The sequence below is a fragment of the Pistacia vera genome, unplaced genomic scaffold (genome assembly GCF_008641045.1).
Source record: "Pistacia vera cultivar Batoury unplaced genomic scaffold, PisVer_v2 Contig529, whole genome shotgun sequence".
Taxonomy (NCBI): Eukaryota; Viridiplantae; Streptophyta; class Magnoliopsida; order Sapindales; family Anacardiaceae; genus Pistacia; species Pistacia vera.
In genome coordinates, this window is record NW_022196367.1 from 685748 (window position 1) to 705828 (window position 20081).

A 20081-nucleotide genomic window follows, 5' to 3' on the forward strand; every position below is an offset into this window, starting at 1 on the left:
GTTAGTGTTTCGTCTCTTTCCTAATGAATATTGCTCAAATAGTTGAGCAGCATTGCAAACTGCCTCCTCGCTTGGAGTTGCTATAGGTATAGCGAGAAAAACTATTGCCAAGAATTAATCGAGTTTGCCTTGAGCCTTTTGTAGCACCTCTTGGCATCCCCTACCAATGTGACAGCAAAGCAACAACATTTTGCCAAGTCATAGACTTGATGTAGCTCCATCAGATCGTTGAAAGAGTCTAGGTGGTCTCTAGGATCCCCTTTCCCATCGAACTTGCTCTATAGCGCCCTGAATCCTTGGGAAAGTGAGGCTTCGCAAACTTCTTCTATGAATGGAGAGCTCACTATCTCTTTCGCCGCATTGTTTTGGCGGGCTCTTAGATCATCGAGCATTTTTGCACCTGATTTAAGTCTTCGTTATGGGGTTTACTTTGGCTGGCTCTATTCAGACTTAACTTGAGCAGATAAGTTTGCAAGTTTGTTGCTTGTGAGCCCCCTCCATTATGTGCATTGATGCACGACGTCAAGTCATGATGGCTTGGTTGGTAGGTGCTATCATGCTTATTAGTGCGTTGTTCACAACGTTGATTATAACCGGGACATCGATCATTGCTAGATTGGCGCACATTACTCATCTTGTAAACTTACGAGGTTTGAGTATGCCTTTGGCATGTGTTAAAACTAGCATGTTGACGTTGGGGATATCGTCGAGTAGGTTAAGTATCCCTTTGGTGACCAATGCTTTCATCTTCCCTCATGGGCTCTTTGCCTGGTCGCCTCTCGGGGTTAGTTTGCCTGCGAAATTCTTGTTCGTGAGCAAAACATGCCCGACAGTGTCGGGATCATCGACCGTTCCTTAGTGCCGATGAACCAGATTGGTCGTCGGTTGAATTCTGACCCGTTGGGGTGACATCAGCGAAGCATGATTGGTCGAGGTCTTGGGGGACCATTCTTAGGATTTGATGTCCTTGTCCCTTGCTAGTTTGCGGATTGCTACACCAGCGACATTGGCGGTCGACGCCTGATGACGTTTTGATACACCTCTTGGTGCATGATTTCCACGTTTTCGTGGTTTCCAGTAGTGGTTTTTGATCCTGTATGAACCATTGTAGGCCTTGAGTGATCGGGTCATTGGATTGTTTGCCAGAAATTCAAAAAATTTGGCAGAGACCCTCATTCTAGCGCCAAAATGTTGATACAAGATTTTACATCAACAAGAGTGATCCGATTGACCTTGATGGAATTTGAATTGATGTATGTGTGATTTAATGAAAATTAGCAATGTATGTGAAAATCAGAAAAGAAAATGACACAAGAGAGTTTGTAAAGTGGTTCAGCGAGTTATACTTTAAGCCTACGTGATTGTTTTCGTATGTGCTATGAGAGCTTACAATAATAATCCTAGAACAATTTGCTAACCCTTTTCTCATCGTTGGAGTGGGTTTATATATATATATAGATTTTGTATAAAGGAAAGAGCGAAAATAAAGGGATTACAATTAAGATTGAAATGCAACTCCGATATTCTCGCGATTGAGTGTTGAGCCCCAAGATTGCTGTAGATCTGATCCCTTCCGAGATATCCAAGATCTAACATTATCTGTGAGCTAGTTGAACAACTGTAGGGATTAGTCACAACTAGCTTGAGCTAGGTCGAGCTACATCTCGAAGAGCTTATGCTGGGTCAGATAATCGATTGAATCGAATTGATTATGGATCAACCTATAATCTCGTAATTCTTTGAGTTTGATGGAAAAATCACACACAAAAGCCCTTAAAAATCAAATTTATTAGTACACTTACTCAATAGCGGAACTTTGGAAACCAATTCATCCAATTAATTTATTTTTTTCTTTATCCAAAAAAGTTTGGCTGTGTTGTTGCATAGCCCTACCTTTAATTTACTTAAAGTTAAGAACTTAAAAAAAAAAGGATAATCTATTAAATTAAATTAATAAATTATATTTAAATTTCATAAATAAACCCAATTAATTGATTAATTAATTAATATACCATTAAATTTGGATAAGCAAATCTGGTATCAGAATAGATTAAACAATAGGAGCAATTATGCATAATTTCAATAGATTGATAGCAACCCCACTAGAGTTCCAAACAATTAATTGAGACACACTTTATTTAATTAATTAAACTAACTTTCACACCAGCTTTATCAACATTTATTCATTCAAAAAAATTGCAATTGGCTCTTGGAGGTTGATATAATCACCGAAAATATGAGTAACCATTGTACTGTATCGTAATGGACTGACGTTGATATAAAATTGAAAACTACAAATGTGGATCAGAAATTTCGAATACAATTTTTGTAAAATTGAATAAAGATTTGTATTATTATAGATCATCATACTTAGGGGTGATTGGTTTTGGGTACTCAGCATTTTTTAAAGGAACGGAACCAGAAACATAGGTTTGGTTTCAATTACCCCTATACTTCTAAAAAAATTATAATTACACCCCAATAGTTACAAAAATTACAATTCAATTCTGGTTCCTACTCGGGTAATCGGACCTTGGTTTTGGTTCTGATCCCGGTTTCAACACTGTAGGCACTAGAATTGAATCCGAGAATTTTTGGTTCCAATTTTCTAGAATCGGAACCAACGGGTGGGTACCCATCGATTCCTGTTTCACCCTTTATCTATGCTCACCCCTAAATTCATACTTACGATAGAATAATAATATATTTACAAAGTTGGGATCATGACTTATGTGATTCATTATGTCAAACACTATATTAATTATAATATATGCGATGAGATAATGAGATCATTAGGTTATTTTCTTGTTGTAATATATGAAACATCGAACTATACATCCTAATATTTACATTTAATGTTAATAATAGAATATAGTATTTAGTACGTATCGTTTTACCACCTATAAGATGAACCTATATTGCAAATCTACTATTGCTTAGTAATATTAATCTATAGGGTTAAGGACATTGAGAACACTTAAGGTTTGATTAAATAACAAAAATATCCCTTAGATTTATGAAATAATAATATCTACCATTACTAAATTGGTAGTGAGCCGTTAGATAAGTCAATGAATATTTACTTAATTATCCTCGAATCGTTTATTTTAAATCCCAAAACTCAATAGTATGAGAAATTTTCGTGAAGAAACCTTAAGAAGATTTTTTGTCATTTATCAAACCTTAGGGGTATTATTGTAATTAACTCTGGTCTTCTATATCATTTAATTTCTTTATAAATAGTCAATGTTGTTGTGGCATATCCACCAACATACAAAAGTACAAACTCAGCAAGAAATATGTATTGTTACAGACAATTAAATTACATGCTTTTTTAGGTGAGCTTTGGTCTCATCGTTTGCCTCAACACACATATAGTATAAATCAATAAACAAGTCCTTCAGGATATATAGTCATAGATGTTTATGTATATATTGAGCCTTATCAATTAGATTTTTCAAACAAAAATATGGGTGCCCTTTACCAAGAACCCTCAACTCTTCTCCAAGATCTCAAAGTCTCAATCCATGACACAACTCTTATTTTTCCTTCCCAAGAAACTCCGAGAAAATCCATTTTCTTATCAAATATTGATCAAGTTCTCAATTTCAATGTTGAGACTCTTCATTTCTTCCCACCCCACAAAGATTTCCCTCCTCATCTTGTGGCTGAGAAGCTCAGGAACACTCTTTCAAAAGCCTTGGTGCCCTATGATTTCTTGGCTGGAAGATTGAAGGGTAACCCTAAAACAGGAAGATTGGAGATTGATTGCAATGGAGGTGGAGCTGTTTTTGTGGTGGCATCTAGTGAGTACTCTTTGGATGAAATTGGAGACCTGGTTTACCCTAATCCTGCTTTCAAAGAGCTCATTTGTGGAAGCGAAATTGTTAATGAGTTGTTGGGAAAAGATGATGATCAACCGCTTTGCCTTTTCCAAGTAAGTATGCTAAAGAGCGAAAAAGATATCCCTTTATTAGAATTATCGGAGAATTACTATAATGCTAGTTCGATAATGTTACTTTAAGAATTAGTATTACAAAGTTATTTATACGTTTTTTTATGCGATGTTATGAATTACTGATAACAGTACTGATTAGATAATGTTACAACTAGATTAGTTAAAACCTTAATCGTAGAACGATGGATTGTAATTATTCTTGGACGGAAAATTAAGTTGTTTTTATGTGTTCAATTCTACTTTGACTTCGTGCTTCATTATCCACATGGCCGTGGATAACGAAATCTTCTTTTTGGCAATGTAGTTGGTGGCTCATCTACCAAAGCCAGCTTATATATATCAATAAATGTCCCCTTTCTATCTCAATCTTACAACTACACCCATATGACTTTCCACTTCACATTATTAATTAAAGCGACCTTCACATTTATAATAAAAGCATTCACCACCGAATTTTTAGATATACTAAAGTGATAGTTTGTTCTACTTGATTAATTTCTATCATCAAACTACTTTAGCAGAGCTAAGTCATATACACTTATTGGTCATATAATTCTAACTATCTCTAAAAGGGTCTACACAACAGCACAAGAAAATCAATGAAGTCTATCACTTATTGGTGGGTGATTTTTTTTTTTTTTAATTCTCAATATATATAAATAGTAGTTGTTTAAAATATTATTTGTTATGACATATATTACTCTACTAATGTAAAATGTTTGTATTTTTCTTTTAAAATTTGTATCAATTAATGTTACTATTGTCGATAAACACTAAAAAATAAAAATTCAGTCATAACTTTTTCGATTGAAATCTATTAAATTTGTATTTTTGCGTTTATGGGCACTGCTAATGATATTTTAAAAAGATGAGGATATTTAAGAAATTTTAGATATTAAACTTCTAATAACAATTTAGAGTATAATTGATGAATACTAAAAAATAAAAATTCATGAGTTAAATTTTGACATAGAAAACTATAGAAATTGTATTATAGCGTTTACTAGCACTAGTAAATGATTTTTTTTTTTTCCTCTTTTAATTTAAAGAATTTTTTAATTAAAATTTAATATTTGCATTTCAATCTTGTAATTCTCAACCAAGAAAGCAAAATTTCTATAATTTCTCAGTTATTTTCTTGATTACCTACTCAATAATGCTACCCATTTAGTTAATAACCCAAAAAAAAAAAAATTAGGGACATTCTGAGGGATTTTTTTTTTTTTTTAAATATGTGTATTAATTAATTTTCTGTCCTTTACAGATAACATCATTCAAGTGTGGTGGCTTTGCAATGGGCCTATCTACCAACCATGCTACTTTTGATGGTTTAAGCTTCAAAACTTTCTTGCAAAATCTTGCTGCCCTAGCTGCTGATAAACCCTTGGTTGTGATCCCATGCAACGATCGTCAACTTCTCGCCGCTCGATGCCCGCCACGTGTAACTTGTGACCACCCTGAGATGGTTGAACTCAAGTTCCCCCTAGGGCAAGACTCAAATGTTGCAATGTTTGATACCATCCCTGAAGATCTAGACTTCAAAATCTTCAGGCTCACTGCTGCCGACATTGCTTCCCTCAAGGCTAGGGCAAAAGAAACTTGTAACACTCAAAATTACAAGCACATTACTGGATTCAATGTGGTGTCTGCCTACATATGGAGGTGCAAAGCATTATCATTTGGTGAAAATTTTAACCCAGAAAGGGAATCTCGAATGCTATACGCCGTCGACATACGACCCAGACTGAACCCGCAATTGCCAGCATCATACACTGGAAACGCAGTGCTGAGTGCTTACGCAACTGCCAAGTGTGAGGAACTGAAAGTTGGGCCGTTCTCGAAACTGGTGGAGATGGTTTCGCAAGGAACGAAAAGAATGACGGACGAGTATGCGCGGTCGTCGATAGATTGGGGAGAGTTGTACAAAGGGTTTCCACAGGGGGAGTTCTTGGTGTCATCTTGGTGGAGATTAGGGTTTTCAAAGGTGGAGTATCCATGGGGGAGGCCAAGGTATAGTTGCCCTGTGGTGTGTCATAGGAAGGACATAATCTTGCTGTTTCCTGACATCGAAGATGATGAAAATGGGATAAATGTTTTGGTTTCTCTGCCTAAAAAGGATATGGATAAGTTTCAAATCCTCTTCCAAGAGTTGATCTCGGCTTGAAGGGGACTTCTCTAATTAATAATTAATTAAGTTTCTTAATTATATCTCTTTCAATAATGTTATGCTATATATATATATATATATATATATGCAAGTGTGCATGATATATAGTTTGGTTTATTTATGTAAAGCTGAATCAACATTTGGCTGGCTATATAGATCATATACTTTTAGGTGAAGCTAGCTTTAAAATAAGTAATATATTAAGGTATGGTTTTTATTTATTTATTTATACACACCTTAATTAATTTAGTAATTTGGCTGGAATTTTTTGTGCCCAGTTTTTTAACAATTGGTTTTGGAATTTTAAAAAAAAAAAAATTGATCATGATCACCACTATTCACAGTATCATAATCATTGATTAGAGTTTTATGATTCTTAAATAATGATATACAAAATATATAACCCTAATTAATGAGTTATAATATATAGATTAATACCAACATCAAAGAAAAATTTACTTTCATTTTGTGAAATAGAAACAAAAAGACTTATTCTCTTATGGTCGGATAGTAAATCTTTTAGTAACTGAGGTTAGCTATACCAAGGATAGGGAATATTGTATTCGAGTGCAGGAGAGAGGTATCTACCACTTTTTTGCATTTACTTTAGTCCATTGGGTTTGTAGGATATTTTGTAACTCTGAGGATTAGATAGACCCTTGGATATCTCTTATACCTTTTAAAAAAAATATATATATATATATATATATATATAAATGAAACCAGAATAGATTGACCGTACAACTCATTATTCTCTATATTTTTCATATTTAAATTGGCATCATTACAATTAGGATGTCATCTTTGAAATTAATTGTAAGACTATTATTATTAGACTGACATACAAATGAACATATATAGTTTCACTTAGACTGGAGAAAATTACAAAACATATAACCCTCATTAATGAGTTATAATATATAGATATATAGAAAATTTACATTCATTCTGTGAAATAGAAACAAAATTGGATTCCATCCAACATCTCTTTAATTATTCTCTATATTTCTCATATATAAATTGCGTCACTATGATAAGGACATCATATTTAAAACTAATTAAAAGTCTATAAATTATTAGATTGACATACAGACGAACGTCATAGTTTCAATTAGACTTTGAGAAGATTTGCAGTGACCAAAGCCATAGCAATCAAAATCCTCATTTGCTTATTCCTTTCAACAAGAGGATTACTTGGAAATGGAGGGATTTCAAAGTTAGTAGCACAACTCCCTTGAGCTCTTGGAGTTCCTTGTTCTGATCTTTTCATATTTTCATAATCTTTTGCTTCAAATTCTCTTGAAGCCTCTTGAAAAGATTGCTCCACGATTTTGTACCCTTTTTCACAAACCATAAGAGCATTCTTTACTCCTGGATCTGTTGTATTCTTGAGTAGATTTTCAATAAAATTAAACGTGTTGGTTGCATTTTTGAGAGCTTGATCGACTGTGATTTTTGTGAGGCCAATTATATTTGTTGATGGGGATGGTAGATTTTCATTGAATGTTTTGGAGCAAAATCCAAATTGCTCCATTTGATAACAAATGTAATTTATCAAATCTTGGGTTGTTTTGTCACTTGAGGCATTGTGGATTGAGAGAAAGAGAATTAATAAAGGAAGAATAATTTGATAATTACTTGAAGAAGAAGAAGAAGAAGAAGAAGCCATCTTCTTGTTGAAAGAATTGCTTAATTAACTGAATAAGTTTGTGAAATGTCCATGGATGAATTGATATATAATCTTGGGTAGTTCAGGTTTTGGTTTTACAGTTTGATATATTTGGAAATCTGTTGTGATTGTTAGCAATTAGAGATGGTGTAGCATTTTACTAGTAGGCGTTGGTATTATTTTAAAATACACGCCGGTACTAGTAATGGTTAAACTTCGAAGATGACATTTGAGAATTTTTGTGTTTATATAGTTTTTTTTTTAGACACCTATCTAAAATTTCAGTCTTTGTTAAATGACATTGATAGATAGTTTCGTGGCGAATGAAATATAAATTTATTTTGAAATTTATAAATTTTAACTTTTAAGTGTTTATGGACTAATCGATTCTATCTAATGACTTTCAATTTGAAAAATAGAACTTTCACTCTTTGGAATATATTCAATTGTCTTGGAGAGACGAATCAGATATCAGTGCATTTATAGTTTAGAATTCTCACTTATTTAGAGTCTTAGACAATAAAAAAAAAAAAAAAAAAAAATTTACCATTAAAAAAAAAAAAAAAAAGATTTTGGACTCCATAAACGGAGTAAAAGGTTGGGCTTGAAGTGTACCTGGATCCATCCCAAAAGAAGCTGAGCCCTTGGATCTAAACATTTCTGGTATAAGGTTTGATAGAATTATTCATTCTCTAATAAGAATACCTTACTTTACAAAAATCGTATGGTCTATTTAATCTCAATTATCAAGAATTATTTATATTTGGGGTTAACTAAGTTGAAACTAATTATTTAGTCATTTAAGCCTCAATTTCTTGTGCCAACTTTTTTAATTATCAAATTTGGGGAGAATTTTTCCTGATGAGCACTATTAATTATTAAATCTATCTTACTAACCCGGGACATTGTCTTTTGACTCTCTTTGGTTTTTTTCTTAACCTGGGGCATGTTCTGAGATAGCAGGAAAAGTTTTTTTGTGTATTTACATAGTCTTGTATAGGCTATTTTTGAGGTTCTTACCCAGAGAATTGTTACGAGGTAGGTTGGCTGCTTTTATAGACCGTTTGTACATTTTTTTCACTTTTATAATGAAATCTTACCAAAAAAAAAAAAAAATCTACCTGAGGAACTTTGAGTTACTACCTACTATTTTAAGATTTTAAGTGGAGTGGTAACTTAACAAAACTCTCTAATTGCTGAAAAGATTTTCCTCTTTCTTGCTAATCTTAAAACTAGTTGTAAAGAAGATGGAATAAAAGTAATTACCTTTTACCGAAAAGATGGAATAAAAGTGTACTATCTTATCGTCACTACAAGAAATTCGATTCTTCTTGAGAAAACTTTTCCTTGCTGAAATTATTTATCGGTGCCCTCTTCTTGCATAGAGGCCCTCAGAATTCAGAAATAGTTAAGAAAAAGAAAAAGAAGTTTCTCATAAATTTGACCTTTCGGAATATATGGATGCGTTTGTTCAAGTTTTTAGAATAGTATTCTATTCTGAATATGACTTAATCAAGTATGATAGAATTCTGAGAATGTGTTTGATACATTTTTGAAAAATATTTTCTGAAAATGTTTAGATTATTTTAAACCCCTACATTTGTTAATTTAACTAAACAACCCCTATAATAAAAGTTTATAAATTAACAAAAACACCCCTACCCACCCAACTATTATCGGCAGCCGACCACCGCTATTAGATGGTGGCCGGAAGCTGCTGGAATGGTACACGAATGACTGGATTTGGCCAATCGTGAGCCGATTTGGCATTTTCCGACCAAATCCATCGGAAACAGCCAAATCTGCGGCCAAAGATTTGGCTGTTGATAGCTAGATCTGATCATTGACAACGACCATATCTTGGCCGTTGTGGACGGCCAAAGACCAAGATATGGCTGTCGTCAATGGCTAGATCGGCCACCCAGTCGTGCGCTATTTCGGCGAGTTTCGACGACCGTTAGACGGTGGTGTTTGACTGCTGGCAATAGTTGGGTGGATAGGTGGGGGTGTTTTTGTTAATTTATAAACTTTTATTGAGAAAAGTAATTTTAAATGTTTTAAGTTAAATAAAACCGGATTGGATTTTGAATTGAATAGTCAATCTTAAAACAAATACGTATTTCATTGGATTGGATAGGACAGCGTTTAAAAACTTAAACAAACACAGCCTATACTTTTAGGGGGTGTTTGGTTGGAGTTAATATCATATTATTGGGATAATGTCATCTTTTATTACTTACATTACCATCTTTGGTTGTCAAGTAATATAACATTCCGATAATCTTTCAAAATCAATAGTAATTATTATTGGTTATATAGGTGGTAATATAAATACCACTATTTTCTTAGGTATTTTAATATTACTTTATAATCTTAATTTTGTTACAATTTTACCCTTAAGTATTAAAATTTTTGAACAATAATTCCCTTATTTTGAAAATAATTTACAAAAATATTCATGTACTATTTTATCCTTATATACAAAATTTTTCAGACATAAATATCCTTAAACTTAAAAATAATTACCCAAGACTGGTGGCCGACAGCCAACCGACAGTGGCTTGGGTGGATGGGGTCTTTTTGTTAATTTTTAAACTTTTATTGTGAGGCTGTTTTAGCTAAATTCTCAAATATAGGGGGTTAAAAATAATCTAAATAGTAATAATAAAATAGAAGGGCAATTCAATAATAAAATAGAAGGGCAGTTTAGTATTTATGTGAAGTTTATGAAGTGTGATAAACTAAAAATGATTTGGGTGGTTTCAAGTTTGACAAATATCCACCCTTGGGTAGGTCAAGTGGTAGGACGAGTGTTGGGATGCGTGGTTAAGGCGCATGGTCTCAAGTTCGAACTTTCTTGACTCCCAAGATTTAAGTGGGAGGCCGTGGCGGTGCGTTGCTATGCTAGTCTCTTCCGAGGATTAGTTAAAATTTGTGTAAGTTGGCACCTTGGTTTAAAAAAAATAATAATAAGCTTGACAAATATATATAATTTTACGAGAAAAAAAAAAAACAAATGAATAGTAACTCTCGGCCTATTATAAACATCATAAACTAGCTAATATAATTGCAAGATTTGTTTTCAAGACAAATATATATAAGTTTAGGAGAAAAACAACAAATGAATAGGTAACTCTCAGCCTATTATAAACATCATAAACCACAGAAAAATGCTTTGTTTACATTGATTAGCTTGCAAATAAATGAATAGTTAACTCTCGGCATTTTCCCATAAATTTTTTCTTATAACTCCGATGTGACAGTTTGCAATTGATTAGTTTGTAATGAATTTCATCTGATCAATTGCGATTGACTAATTACGAGATGCAATATCGAGATTGTTAGAGAAAGTTTATGAGAAGAGGTTATGAGTATAATATTACTTTAAACTAGAATATGTAAAGTTAAGTGGTTATGCGATTGCAAAGTGTAAAGAATTAATAGTGGCCGTTTTCAAGATTATCAAGGCAATTTCACAAGAAGCAAAAGGGGTTTCCTCAATAGATAAATAGAATCTTATTATATATATATATAACAACTTTTACGATACAAAAACATACTAATTACCATAACATAAAATCCGTTTATAGAACAGGATTTTTATCAGACAATGCTAACATATACATATACGGACGATTACGTACAATCATCGACAGGATGTCACAAAAACTTTACTTATAAAATACTTGCCCACACACATTAGCCATAGCAAGAAGAGTCCTCATTTCTTTATTTTGTTGAACAAGAGGATTCTTAGGATGTGGAGGAACATCAAAGCTAGTTAGACAACTATCCAAAGCTCTTCCTGTGCCATCCACAACATCAGGAATAACTTTATAATTATGTTCCTCAAATTCAACGGTGGCTTGCAGGAATGATTGCTGAATTATACTGTATGCATTTTGGCAAGCAATGAGAGCATTCTTCACAGCTTGATCCGTTTCACTGGCGAGAAGATTGCTGATAGATTCACCTGTCTTGCCAGCATTGTAGAAAGTTTGTTGGATAGTGATCTTTGCTAGGCCATAGATATCTGTTGATGGAGATGGTAAATTATCTGTGAGTGTTTCGCGGCAAAATTCGGTTTCGGGCGCCATTTGATTGCAGATTTGATTTATCAAATCTTGGGTTTTTTGGTCACTTGATGCCTTGTGGCTGAAGAGGAAGAGGATTAATAGAGGAAGAAGAATGTGATGAATATAAGAAGAAGGAGACATTTTTAATTTGAATGAAGAGTTGCTTAATTGGCTCGTGAGACATGCATGTTTATATATGATTTATGATCTTTAATTAACATCTATTTTTGAGTTATAGTTTGATATATATGGAAATTTGTTGGTGTGGTTAGCGATTAGAAACGGTAATATCATCTATCTATCTATCAGTTTATTTATAGATAACCACATAGAGTCATTAGTTATTATTGTTTAGATAATCACAAAATTTTGTGGTATTTGAAACAAAAAAGTTCGATTAAAAATTTATTTTTTAGAGTTAATCAACTAAATTTTGATGTAAATCATCATTGGGTGACTTGATGGTAAAAAAGCAAAGGGGTCTAACATGAGCTCTTGAGTTTGAGTCCCCTAGGCACTAATAGGGTTGGACATTGAGGGGATTTACTTGACTATTCATTTCAAGACCTAGAGAGATTAGTTGGGGTGCGCGCAAGCTGGCCTGGACACTCCCTGTAAAAAAAAAAAAAAAAAAAATTAATGTTAACTAATACAATAAAACCTCTCTATAGTGATACTCCATATAAGAATAATTGTAGTCATAAAAATTTTGGTCCCAACTTGGGCTAGTTATAAATAAGAATAAATTTCACATTATAATAAATTATAGTTTTTCTAGATCCCGTCTTAAGGAACTTACCTATATATAGTAATAATTGTATGTATATTATAAAATAATATATGTTATGTTATATTAAATGTTTAAGATGAAATAAAATATTTATCTAAAGTTGTTTGAGACAATAGTTTATTTATGCTTTAGAGTTGTTACCATATTTTTAATCTTGCAGGTACGTAATAAGTTGCCAACATGGAAACCTTCTTGTTGAAGCCAAAATATTTCTAACTGCATGTTTGGAGCTTCTTGGCACGAAACTTTTGGTATTTCCGTACTATATTCATCCTCAGGATTGCCTCCTTCCTCTTCTTGTTTAATTTCAGTAATGATTTATTCTTCAGTTAAAACATACACTACTTGTTGCTCATTTGGATGATTAAGAAAGATATTAATATCCATTTGATTAGTGTAGTGAAGTTGTCATATTGATCATTCAATTTTATAATGACTCTTTGATATTCATTTCCATACTATCCTGATGCAACTAAAACAATGAATTGAAATCTTAATACTACTAAAACATGAATTATAAAATAAGAAATCAAAACAATAATTTTTTAATTAAAACAATAATTCTTGTAACTACACTTCTATTAAGTTATAACCTCCTTATAGTAATAAATTTAGTTAGTCATAACATTATGATTATAGAGAGATTTTACTGTATTAATAAACCGGAGTTCAGATCTTATAAAATGCAAACGTCAACATCGAAGTATATATATGTATTTATAATTAGCTATAATCGATTGAAATATAAAGGATAAAATTTCTCATATAAGAATTGATCCAAAATAGATATATTAACACAAATCAAAACAAAACATCCGAAAGAGAGAATGATAAAAATATAGGCTTTTTTTTTTTGGGGGGGGGGGGGGAGAGGATAACTCCAGAAATTATATAAAGAATAAAGAATAATACAACCTAAGGATAACTCCAGAAATTATATAAAGAATAAAGAATAATACAACCTAAGGGAGGGGTCTCCCCTTAACAACTAAGTCCCAAGGACAGGCCCAAAGGACAAAGAGCCACACAAAAAAGGCCAAGAGCAGCCAGAGGATATTCACCCTTATACACAAAAGAACCAAACACAAGTCTAAACAAAAGACCCTAAACTGTCCAGAAGAAGCAACTCTGCACAATCAGCAAACCGCTCTTGGAGACAACACAAAAACATCAGCTTCCAGCCAGGGAAGTAGCCAAGGGTTTTCAGTGAGTGGGTTCAAAATATTTAAGTTGATAAATTTACAATAAAATTTTGTAGGGTCAAAATTATAAATATAAAACCATTTTTTTATTTTGATCAAAGTTTGAGTGGGTTCAATAAAACCCATATGTCGTAGTGTGGCTACCACTTTCCTAATCTTTTATGCACAAGCTACTAGAATGTAGCAGCCTTAGGTACAATCTGTACCAAAAAACCTGCAAGAGGAGAGTATACAACACATTGTCCATCCATAGCATAGGCTCCGTATGTTTAAGTTTTTAGAATAGTATTCTATTCTGAATAGGATTTAATCAAATACGATAGGATTTTGAGAATGTGTTTGGTACATTTTTGAAAAATATTTTCTGAAAATATTTAATTAAAACCTCCCACAATCAGAGTTTATAAACGAACAAAAACACTCCTACCCATCCAACTATTATCGGTAGCCAGTCACCACCGTCAGACGATGGCCAAAAGTCGTCAGAATGACGCACAATCAGCTAAATCTGGTCAGTCATGCATCGATTTGGCCCTTTTTAGCTAGATCTACCATGGATTTAGCTGTAGATCTGACCATTTTTTACCAGATCGGTGCACGAACGGCCGAATCCAGCTTGTCAAGCGCCATTCTGGCAACTTTTGACCACTGCTCGATGGTGGTGGTCGGCTGTGGACAATAGTTGGGTGGGTGACTGTGTTTTTGTTAATTTATAAATTTTTATTAAGAAAAATAATTGTTAAATATTTTGAATTCGATAGAATAGGATTTGATTTTAAATTGAATAGTTAATATTAAAACAAATATATATTTTACTTGATTGGATAAGATAGAAAGATAGGATAAGGATTGAAAAGTTAAACAAAAAGGGGATAGATTGCCTCCGGTTTTCCCCTTTCCCACTACGTTTCTTCTATTTTTAGTGCTAGTAAAAGAGGCCTGAAACTGCTGCTCCATAAAAAAATATAGTTTAGAATATGGAAATTGATTCTTTATAGCCTGTACTTGAATAATTTCTGTCAACTTTGAGGTTAATTGGACACCCAAAAGGAAGCTACATCAATTGGGCTTGCTGCTGGAGTGTGTGCCCTCATCCATCCCATATGTAAATTATTTGCATTTATCTTCAATTGAGAATTGTAAGATAGTAATCGATAAAATTTTTTAAGGGGTGTTTGTCTAAGCTCATAAGCTCTAAAATTAAGCTGACATATTTGTTTATAATCTTTTTGAACTTATAAGTGTACTTTTTTTTTTCTTATAAGTGTACTTTTTTTTTTTTTCTTATAAGTTAGTTTGATCAAGTATATTATCACATTATCCTTGTTTAATTTTAAAATTTCACAGTATATCCTTGTTTAATGTAGTACCATTTTTAGTTATTTTATAATAAAATGTACTTATAAGCCACATTTTACCAAACACGTCAATTACTTATCAGTCACTTATAAGTACTTTAATTAAACACGTAATTGCTTAAAATTTCAAATGCTTATATTAGCTTATAAGCACTTGTTACTTATAAGCTAATTTTCATAAGCTAAGACAAACACCTCTTTGGTCTAAGTTATGCTTAATACTAGTTTCATAACATTATTAATTAACTTAATTAACATTATTATTTTATCTAGAATTATTACCTTATGGACTTATTTTCAAGTCATCTTATTAATTTTTTTTCTTTTTGGAAACCAGGGTATTCGGACTAGTTTGTGTACACCTCAATTAATTCACGGGGTCCATTGAATACCCTACAAGCTCAAAGAATCAGCTAAGCCATAAAGTTATTGTGGTAGATGACCCAAAGTTTGAACCAAGAAACTTAAGAAAATGAGTAAACCTCATTGACCACTAGGTCAACCCCTTGAGGTTTTCAAGTCATCTTAATTGAATCACACCTTGTTTGAATAATTGAATTTATAACATATGAAACAAGAATTCGTATTATTAATTTAGATGATAATAAGCTGAAGGGCAATACATCGAGTCCCGATACTTAATTAAAAGTTCCTACATAATTTAATTTACTAAAGACATAACCTTAATCATAATTAATAGTTAAAACAGAAATAGATAACTTAAAAATTGAGCAAACTAACATTGACATCATGCATCATCCATATATCATGAGATGCATGCATGCATGTATGTTAAAGCTAGAATGTGTGACGTGAACTTCATTAACAAGGATGCATGAATGGATCATCGATACATCACATGCATGTATTCATAGTCTCCTTCCTCCGGAGCCAGTCTCCTTCTGGCAATTAAAGTAAACAGCAGACACCGGAGCTCCGAGATTGTAAAGCTCGGCGAAGTCTCTGGTGCTGAAGTTCTGGCGCCAACCCGGTGCATACACCGTCTGCCTTCCTAATTGCCGGAACAGAACAAAAACAAACCGGTGAATCCCCAACGTTGGCCGTGGACTCTCATAACACCATAACTCTTTCCCTGGAAAACATTTATTTCTACGTAAGTCTCATTCCATGCATGATCAGAATTAGTAGCACATCGATTAGTAAGAAAAAAACACTATGATAATGGTGATGGAAGAACAAAGTTGAGGAGGTGCTTTCAGAAACCGTACACGATTAGAATCGCAAAAGAGAGTTAAAAGTCAGCTGGAAGAAAGAGAAGGGCACTGTGTGGAAGAAGGGATGATGCTGTTAGGGTAAGAAAAAGAGAAAAAGAGAAAAAGATTGAGAAAATTTCAGGCCCTTGATAGAGTGACAACTTGTGGTGGAGATATTTTTTATTATATTATTTTATTCGATTTGATTTGATTTGCTTTGTCTGAAATACGAAATTGACAACCTCTTTTGACTCTCTCTTATCTCCCTTGAATTAATCCCAACATGAATCGAATCAACAAGTTTCCAAATCAGTGATTTTTCTTTGGTTTCTTCTCATAATAAAACTATAGATTTAATCAATTAAATATAAGAAACTCACCGAAGTTTGCTCCTGTTGTTGCTGGAATATCAGTCACCATCCTAACAAATTCATCATTTTGAACAAGTTAATCCAGATATAAACAGAATATATAACTATTGCGAATATTTTTAAAAGATTGAAAAAAAAACTTTTTTTAATGTATTAATATGATTTTTATAATTATGTTGGTGATCTTAAAACAGGTCATATATAAAAGTATGACACATGAAAAAGATGTAACAAATGCTGATGGAACAAATATAATAAGTTAGAAGACTTTGCTGTGAGAGAAAGATGAAGTGGGGAAATAAATTCTAATGGAATAAAATAGAGAAAAAAAAATTGTATAGTTCTGGGTACGTACAAAATACATGTAGGAACTGTTTAAATTGTGGCCACAAATTGAAACCAAGTACAACTAAATTTTGTTAATTCTTGGTGGTTCGTCTCTTCTTGAGAGAAAAGAAAATTATATAGTTCGGGTACGTACAGAAAATATATGTAGGAACTGTTTAAATTGTGGCCACAAATTGAAACCAATTACAAGTAAAGTTTGTTAATTCTTGGTGGTCCTTCTCTTCTTGTCATTCCTTCAGACTTTCAGTTAATAAAAAACAAACACAAAGAGAGAGAGAAGAGAAAAGAGTTGTTTGTCTCTTTAGTTTAAGCGATTTGGCATAAAACACTTTCGGCTCGCTACATTTTGAAAGAAGATACTGAAAAATCCATGTCGAAAAAGAGAAAATATGAAGCTAGTTACCAATGCAAATACTCCCGCAAACTGGGATTACTTGGGCTTGGAGCATCAGGATCCACCATCACCTAAAATGGAACCAAAAAATAAGCCATAACCAGAAACCCTAAATTTAGAGGAAGAAGAAGAAGAAATTTTAAAGGGTTGAGCTAGAGTTACCAAAGTGTAGAAATCTCTGAGATCAGTGCCACCAATATCGACCCTAGGTATATTTGCAACTTGAGAAGGCTTGAGCTCAACGCCATTGCCGACTTCCTTGTTATTATAGCTCACTCTAAGGCTAACAGACCTAATGAATCCGTTGACAACGTCTCCGATGACTCTGCCGATGACAAGAGGATCTCTCGTACCACTCTCCCTAGCCATGCTAGTGAAGAACAAATTAAAGAAATTAACTAAAGTTAGAATATTCTGGTGTAGTGAAATTTTGTTGGAGGATATATGAGTTTGCAAGAGAATACAAGAGCTCTTTATAAATTCTTGTGTGTGGTACTGTGGTGCCACTTTCATGTATCTTTAGTTAGTTGACCGCCGTTATAATCTGCCTTTTTCTTTATTTTTTTATTTATAAATTTAATATTTAATTTAATTTCATGATTCCTAAACGTAGCAATATATGGTAGTGGGAAAGATAAAATTTATCCACTATGAGGTTTTGGTCAGTTAATCTAGATCCTGCATTTTAAAATACTAGAATTTACCCCCTTGAATTTAACAAATGTTTACATAATCAATTAATTGGGACGATTTTTATTATTTAAAGACCTAAGTACAATCTATTTCTTCTTAACCTTTGTTACAATAAGGGGAATATATCTCAATGAGATATACTCTAAACTGTAGGACTTGGAATAGCGGACCTAAACCCCCTTAAGTGCAATTTGACTCTATATGGGGTGATACAATGGAAAACAATATTTAAAGTGATAGAAGTGGACCTCTCTGAGCCCTCTCTATCTTATCATATTCTCATTGAGAACAATTATGCTCAAGTTGGCATTAGGACAGCATCTTAATTGGGATAACATAATTCATGTTAAAGCTGTTTTGTTTTCTTAATCTAGTCGCGATTGCACGTAAAACTGAAATTAAGAAAGAATCCTGACTTTGATAGCGTTAAAGTTTCATTTTTTTCCACATCAGATTTCATCTGAGTCATATCAGTTAAACACCTAGCAAATGCTCTAGTTTCATATAAGAAGTTAACGTTAAAGTTATGTTTCCTTTTACATCATATTCTTGCTCTAGTTTTTTAATTTTGGATATATGAGGGATTTCCAACCTCACATTGGAGTAGGGTTACAAAACCTACAAGCTTAATGAACCAAGGTAATTGCACAAATGTGGTAGGTATCTCTGTTGCGACTCGAACATAAGAACCCTTGTATTTCCTTTTACATCATATTCACGCTCTAGTGTTTTTTGGGTATATGAGGGGTATCCAGGTTGACATTGGGGTTTGTCTAATCCTCAAAGTCATGGAATACCATATAAATCCAATGGATCAAGATAATTGCACAAATGTGATAGGTACATTTCCTACGACTCGAACACAAGAACCCCTATGTATAACTAATCTTAATAGCTAAAGGGTTTGTCATCCCACTACAAAGAGAAAGATTATTCATGCTCTAGTTATCATTTATGAACTAAGATTTTTCAATTAATTAATTAATTAAACACAATTAGTCACATATACTCTAATCAACGTATCATGTCAAGTTTTAATTGTCTTAAAAAGGGAATTTTTTAAAAAGAAAATAAAGTTTTCTTGAAGATCAGATTAGCTGTCATTGTGGTCAACGGTTATTATCAAAAAGTGGATCGAAATTGAAATGACATCATAAGGCAGACAGGAGAAATCATGATTATTTCAACTTTTGTTGCTAGTAAGGAATATATTGAAACAGACATGAAACTAATTTGACCTAATTATTTAATTACAATTTGAGATTTAGGGTTTTTTGAAAAGATTTAGTATGACTAAATTTTTGCTAACAAGAGCTAGAAATTTGACCTCAATATCAGTTACCTCTTAAAAGAACATTTGCAAAAGAGATAAATAAATAAAGAAGAGTACAACAATACATAACACCATAAACAACACTATAAACTCAATATGTAATTAACAAAGCGAAAACAATCATAGTCTATAAAGTAAACAACCCTAGTTTCTAAGACACTTTACCCATGGTGTCTATTGTTTAATAAACCTTTACATCAAATATACCTTATGCTCTCACATTTTTTCATAGCCGTAACCCTTATACTAATAGGTAGGATATGAGACATTTTATTTTTAATAGGATTCATATTTCAATTTCTAATAGGTAACTTGGCAAAACGGGCAGGACAGGTGGGTACGAGCCGAGTCTTATGGGTCCAACGGGGACGGATCCAAAAGAACTGGTTCTAAACGGGTAACAAAATTGGACCCATACCCTATCCTACGAGGGTAGGGGTGGACTCGCGGGCACCTGTTCACAATTTTCATTTGTTACAATCACACTCCCACAATTTAATCAACTCCT

The 20081-nt window shown here is 33.0% G+C and overlaps 3 protein-coding genes across 3 annotated transcripts; 1 reads left to right on the plus strand and 2 right to left on the minus strand.

Moving 5' to 3' along the window:
• Positions 1 to 3333: 3333 nt before the first annotated feature.
• Positions 3334 to 6256, plus strand: LOC116107205 (omega-hydroxypalmitate O-feruloyl transferase). Its single transcript, XM_031393515.1, has 2 exons — positions 3334 to 3937; positions 5223 to 6256. The coding sequence occupies exons 1-2, from the start codon at positions 3470 to 3472 to the stop codon at positions 6120 to 6122; spliced, it is 1368 nt and encodes a 455-aa protein (XP_031249375.1). The 5' UTR covers positions 3334 to 3469; the 3' UTR covers positions 6123 to 6256.
• A 980-nt stretch (positions 6257 to 7236) lies between these two features.
• LOC116107235 lies at positions 7237 to 11891 on the minus strand. Its single transcript, XM_031393538.1, has 2 exons — positions 11481 to 11891; positions 7237 to 7764 (listed from the first exon to the last, which is right to left on the minus strand). The coding sequence occupies exons 1-2, from the start codon at positions 11889 to 11891 to the stop codon at positions 7237 to 7239; spliced, it is 939 nt and encodes a 312-aa protein (XP_031249398.1).
• Positions 11892 to 16084: 4193 nt separating this feature from the next.
• On the minus strand, positions 16085 to 17988 carry LOC116107194 (protein HEADING DATE 3A-like). The gene is made up of 4 exons (XM_031393499.1): positions 17710 to 17988; positions 17557 to 17618; positions 16815 to 16855; positions 16085 to 16313 (listed from the first exon to the last, which is right to left on the minus strand). The coding sequence occupies exons 1-4, from the start codon at positions 17914 to 17916 to the stop codon at positions 16090 to 16092; spliced, it is 534 nt and encodes a 177-aa protein (XP_031249359.1). The 5' UTR covers positions 17917 to 17988; the 3' UTR covers positions 16085 to 16089.
• Positions 17989 to 20081: the final 2093 nt, after the last annotated feature.

Bases quoted from the DNA above. Each gene is read 5' to 3' on its own strand.
- LOC116107205 (XM_031393515.1), top strand. From the start codon at position 3,470: ATGGGTGCCCTTTACCAAGAACCCTCAACTCTTCTCCAAGATCTCAAA. The intron at 3,938-5,222 runs GTAAGTATGCTA...TGTCCTTTACAG, and splicing joins AACCGCTTTGCCTTTTCCAA to ATAACATCATTCAAGTGTGG.
- LOC116107235 (XM_031393538.1), bottom strand. From the start codon at position 11,891: ATGGCGCCCGAAACCGAATTTTGCCGCGAAACACTCACAGATAATTTA. The intron at 7,765-11,480 runs GTATTTTATAAG...TCTTCTTCTTCA, and splicing joins TGGCTAATGTGTGTGGGCAA to AGTAATTATCAAATTATTCT.
- LOC116107194 (XM_031393499.1), bottom strand. From the start codon at position 17,916: ATGGCTAGGGAGAGTGGTACGAGAGATCCTCTTGTCATCGGCAGAGTC. The intron at 17,619-17,709 runs GTAACTCTAGCT...GTTCCATTTTAG, and splicing joins TCAGAGATTTCTACACTTTG to GTGATGGTGGATCCTGATGC. The intron at 16,856-17,556 runs GTAACTAGCTTC...TGAATTTGTTAG, and splicing joins TTGCGGGAGTATTTGCATTG to GATGGTGACTGATATTCCAG.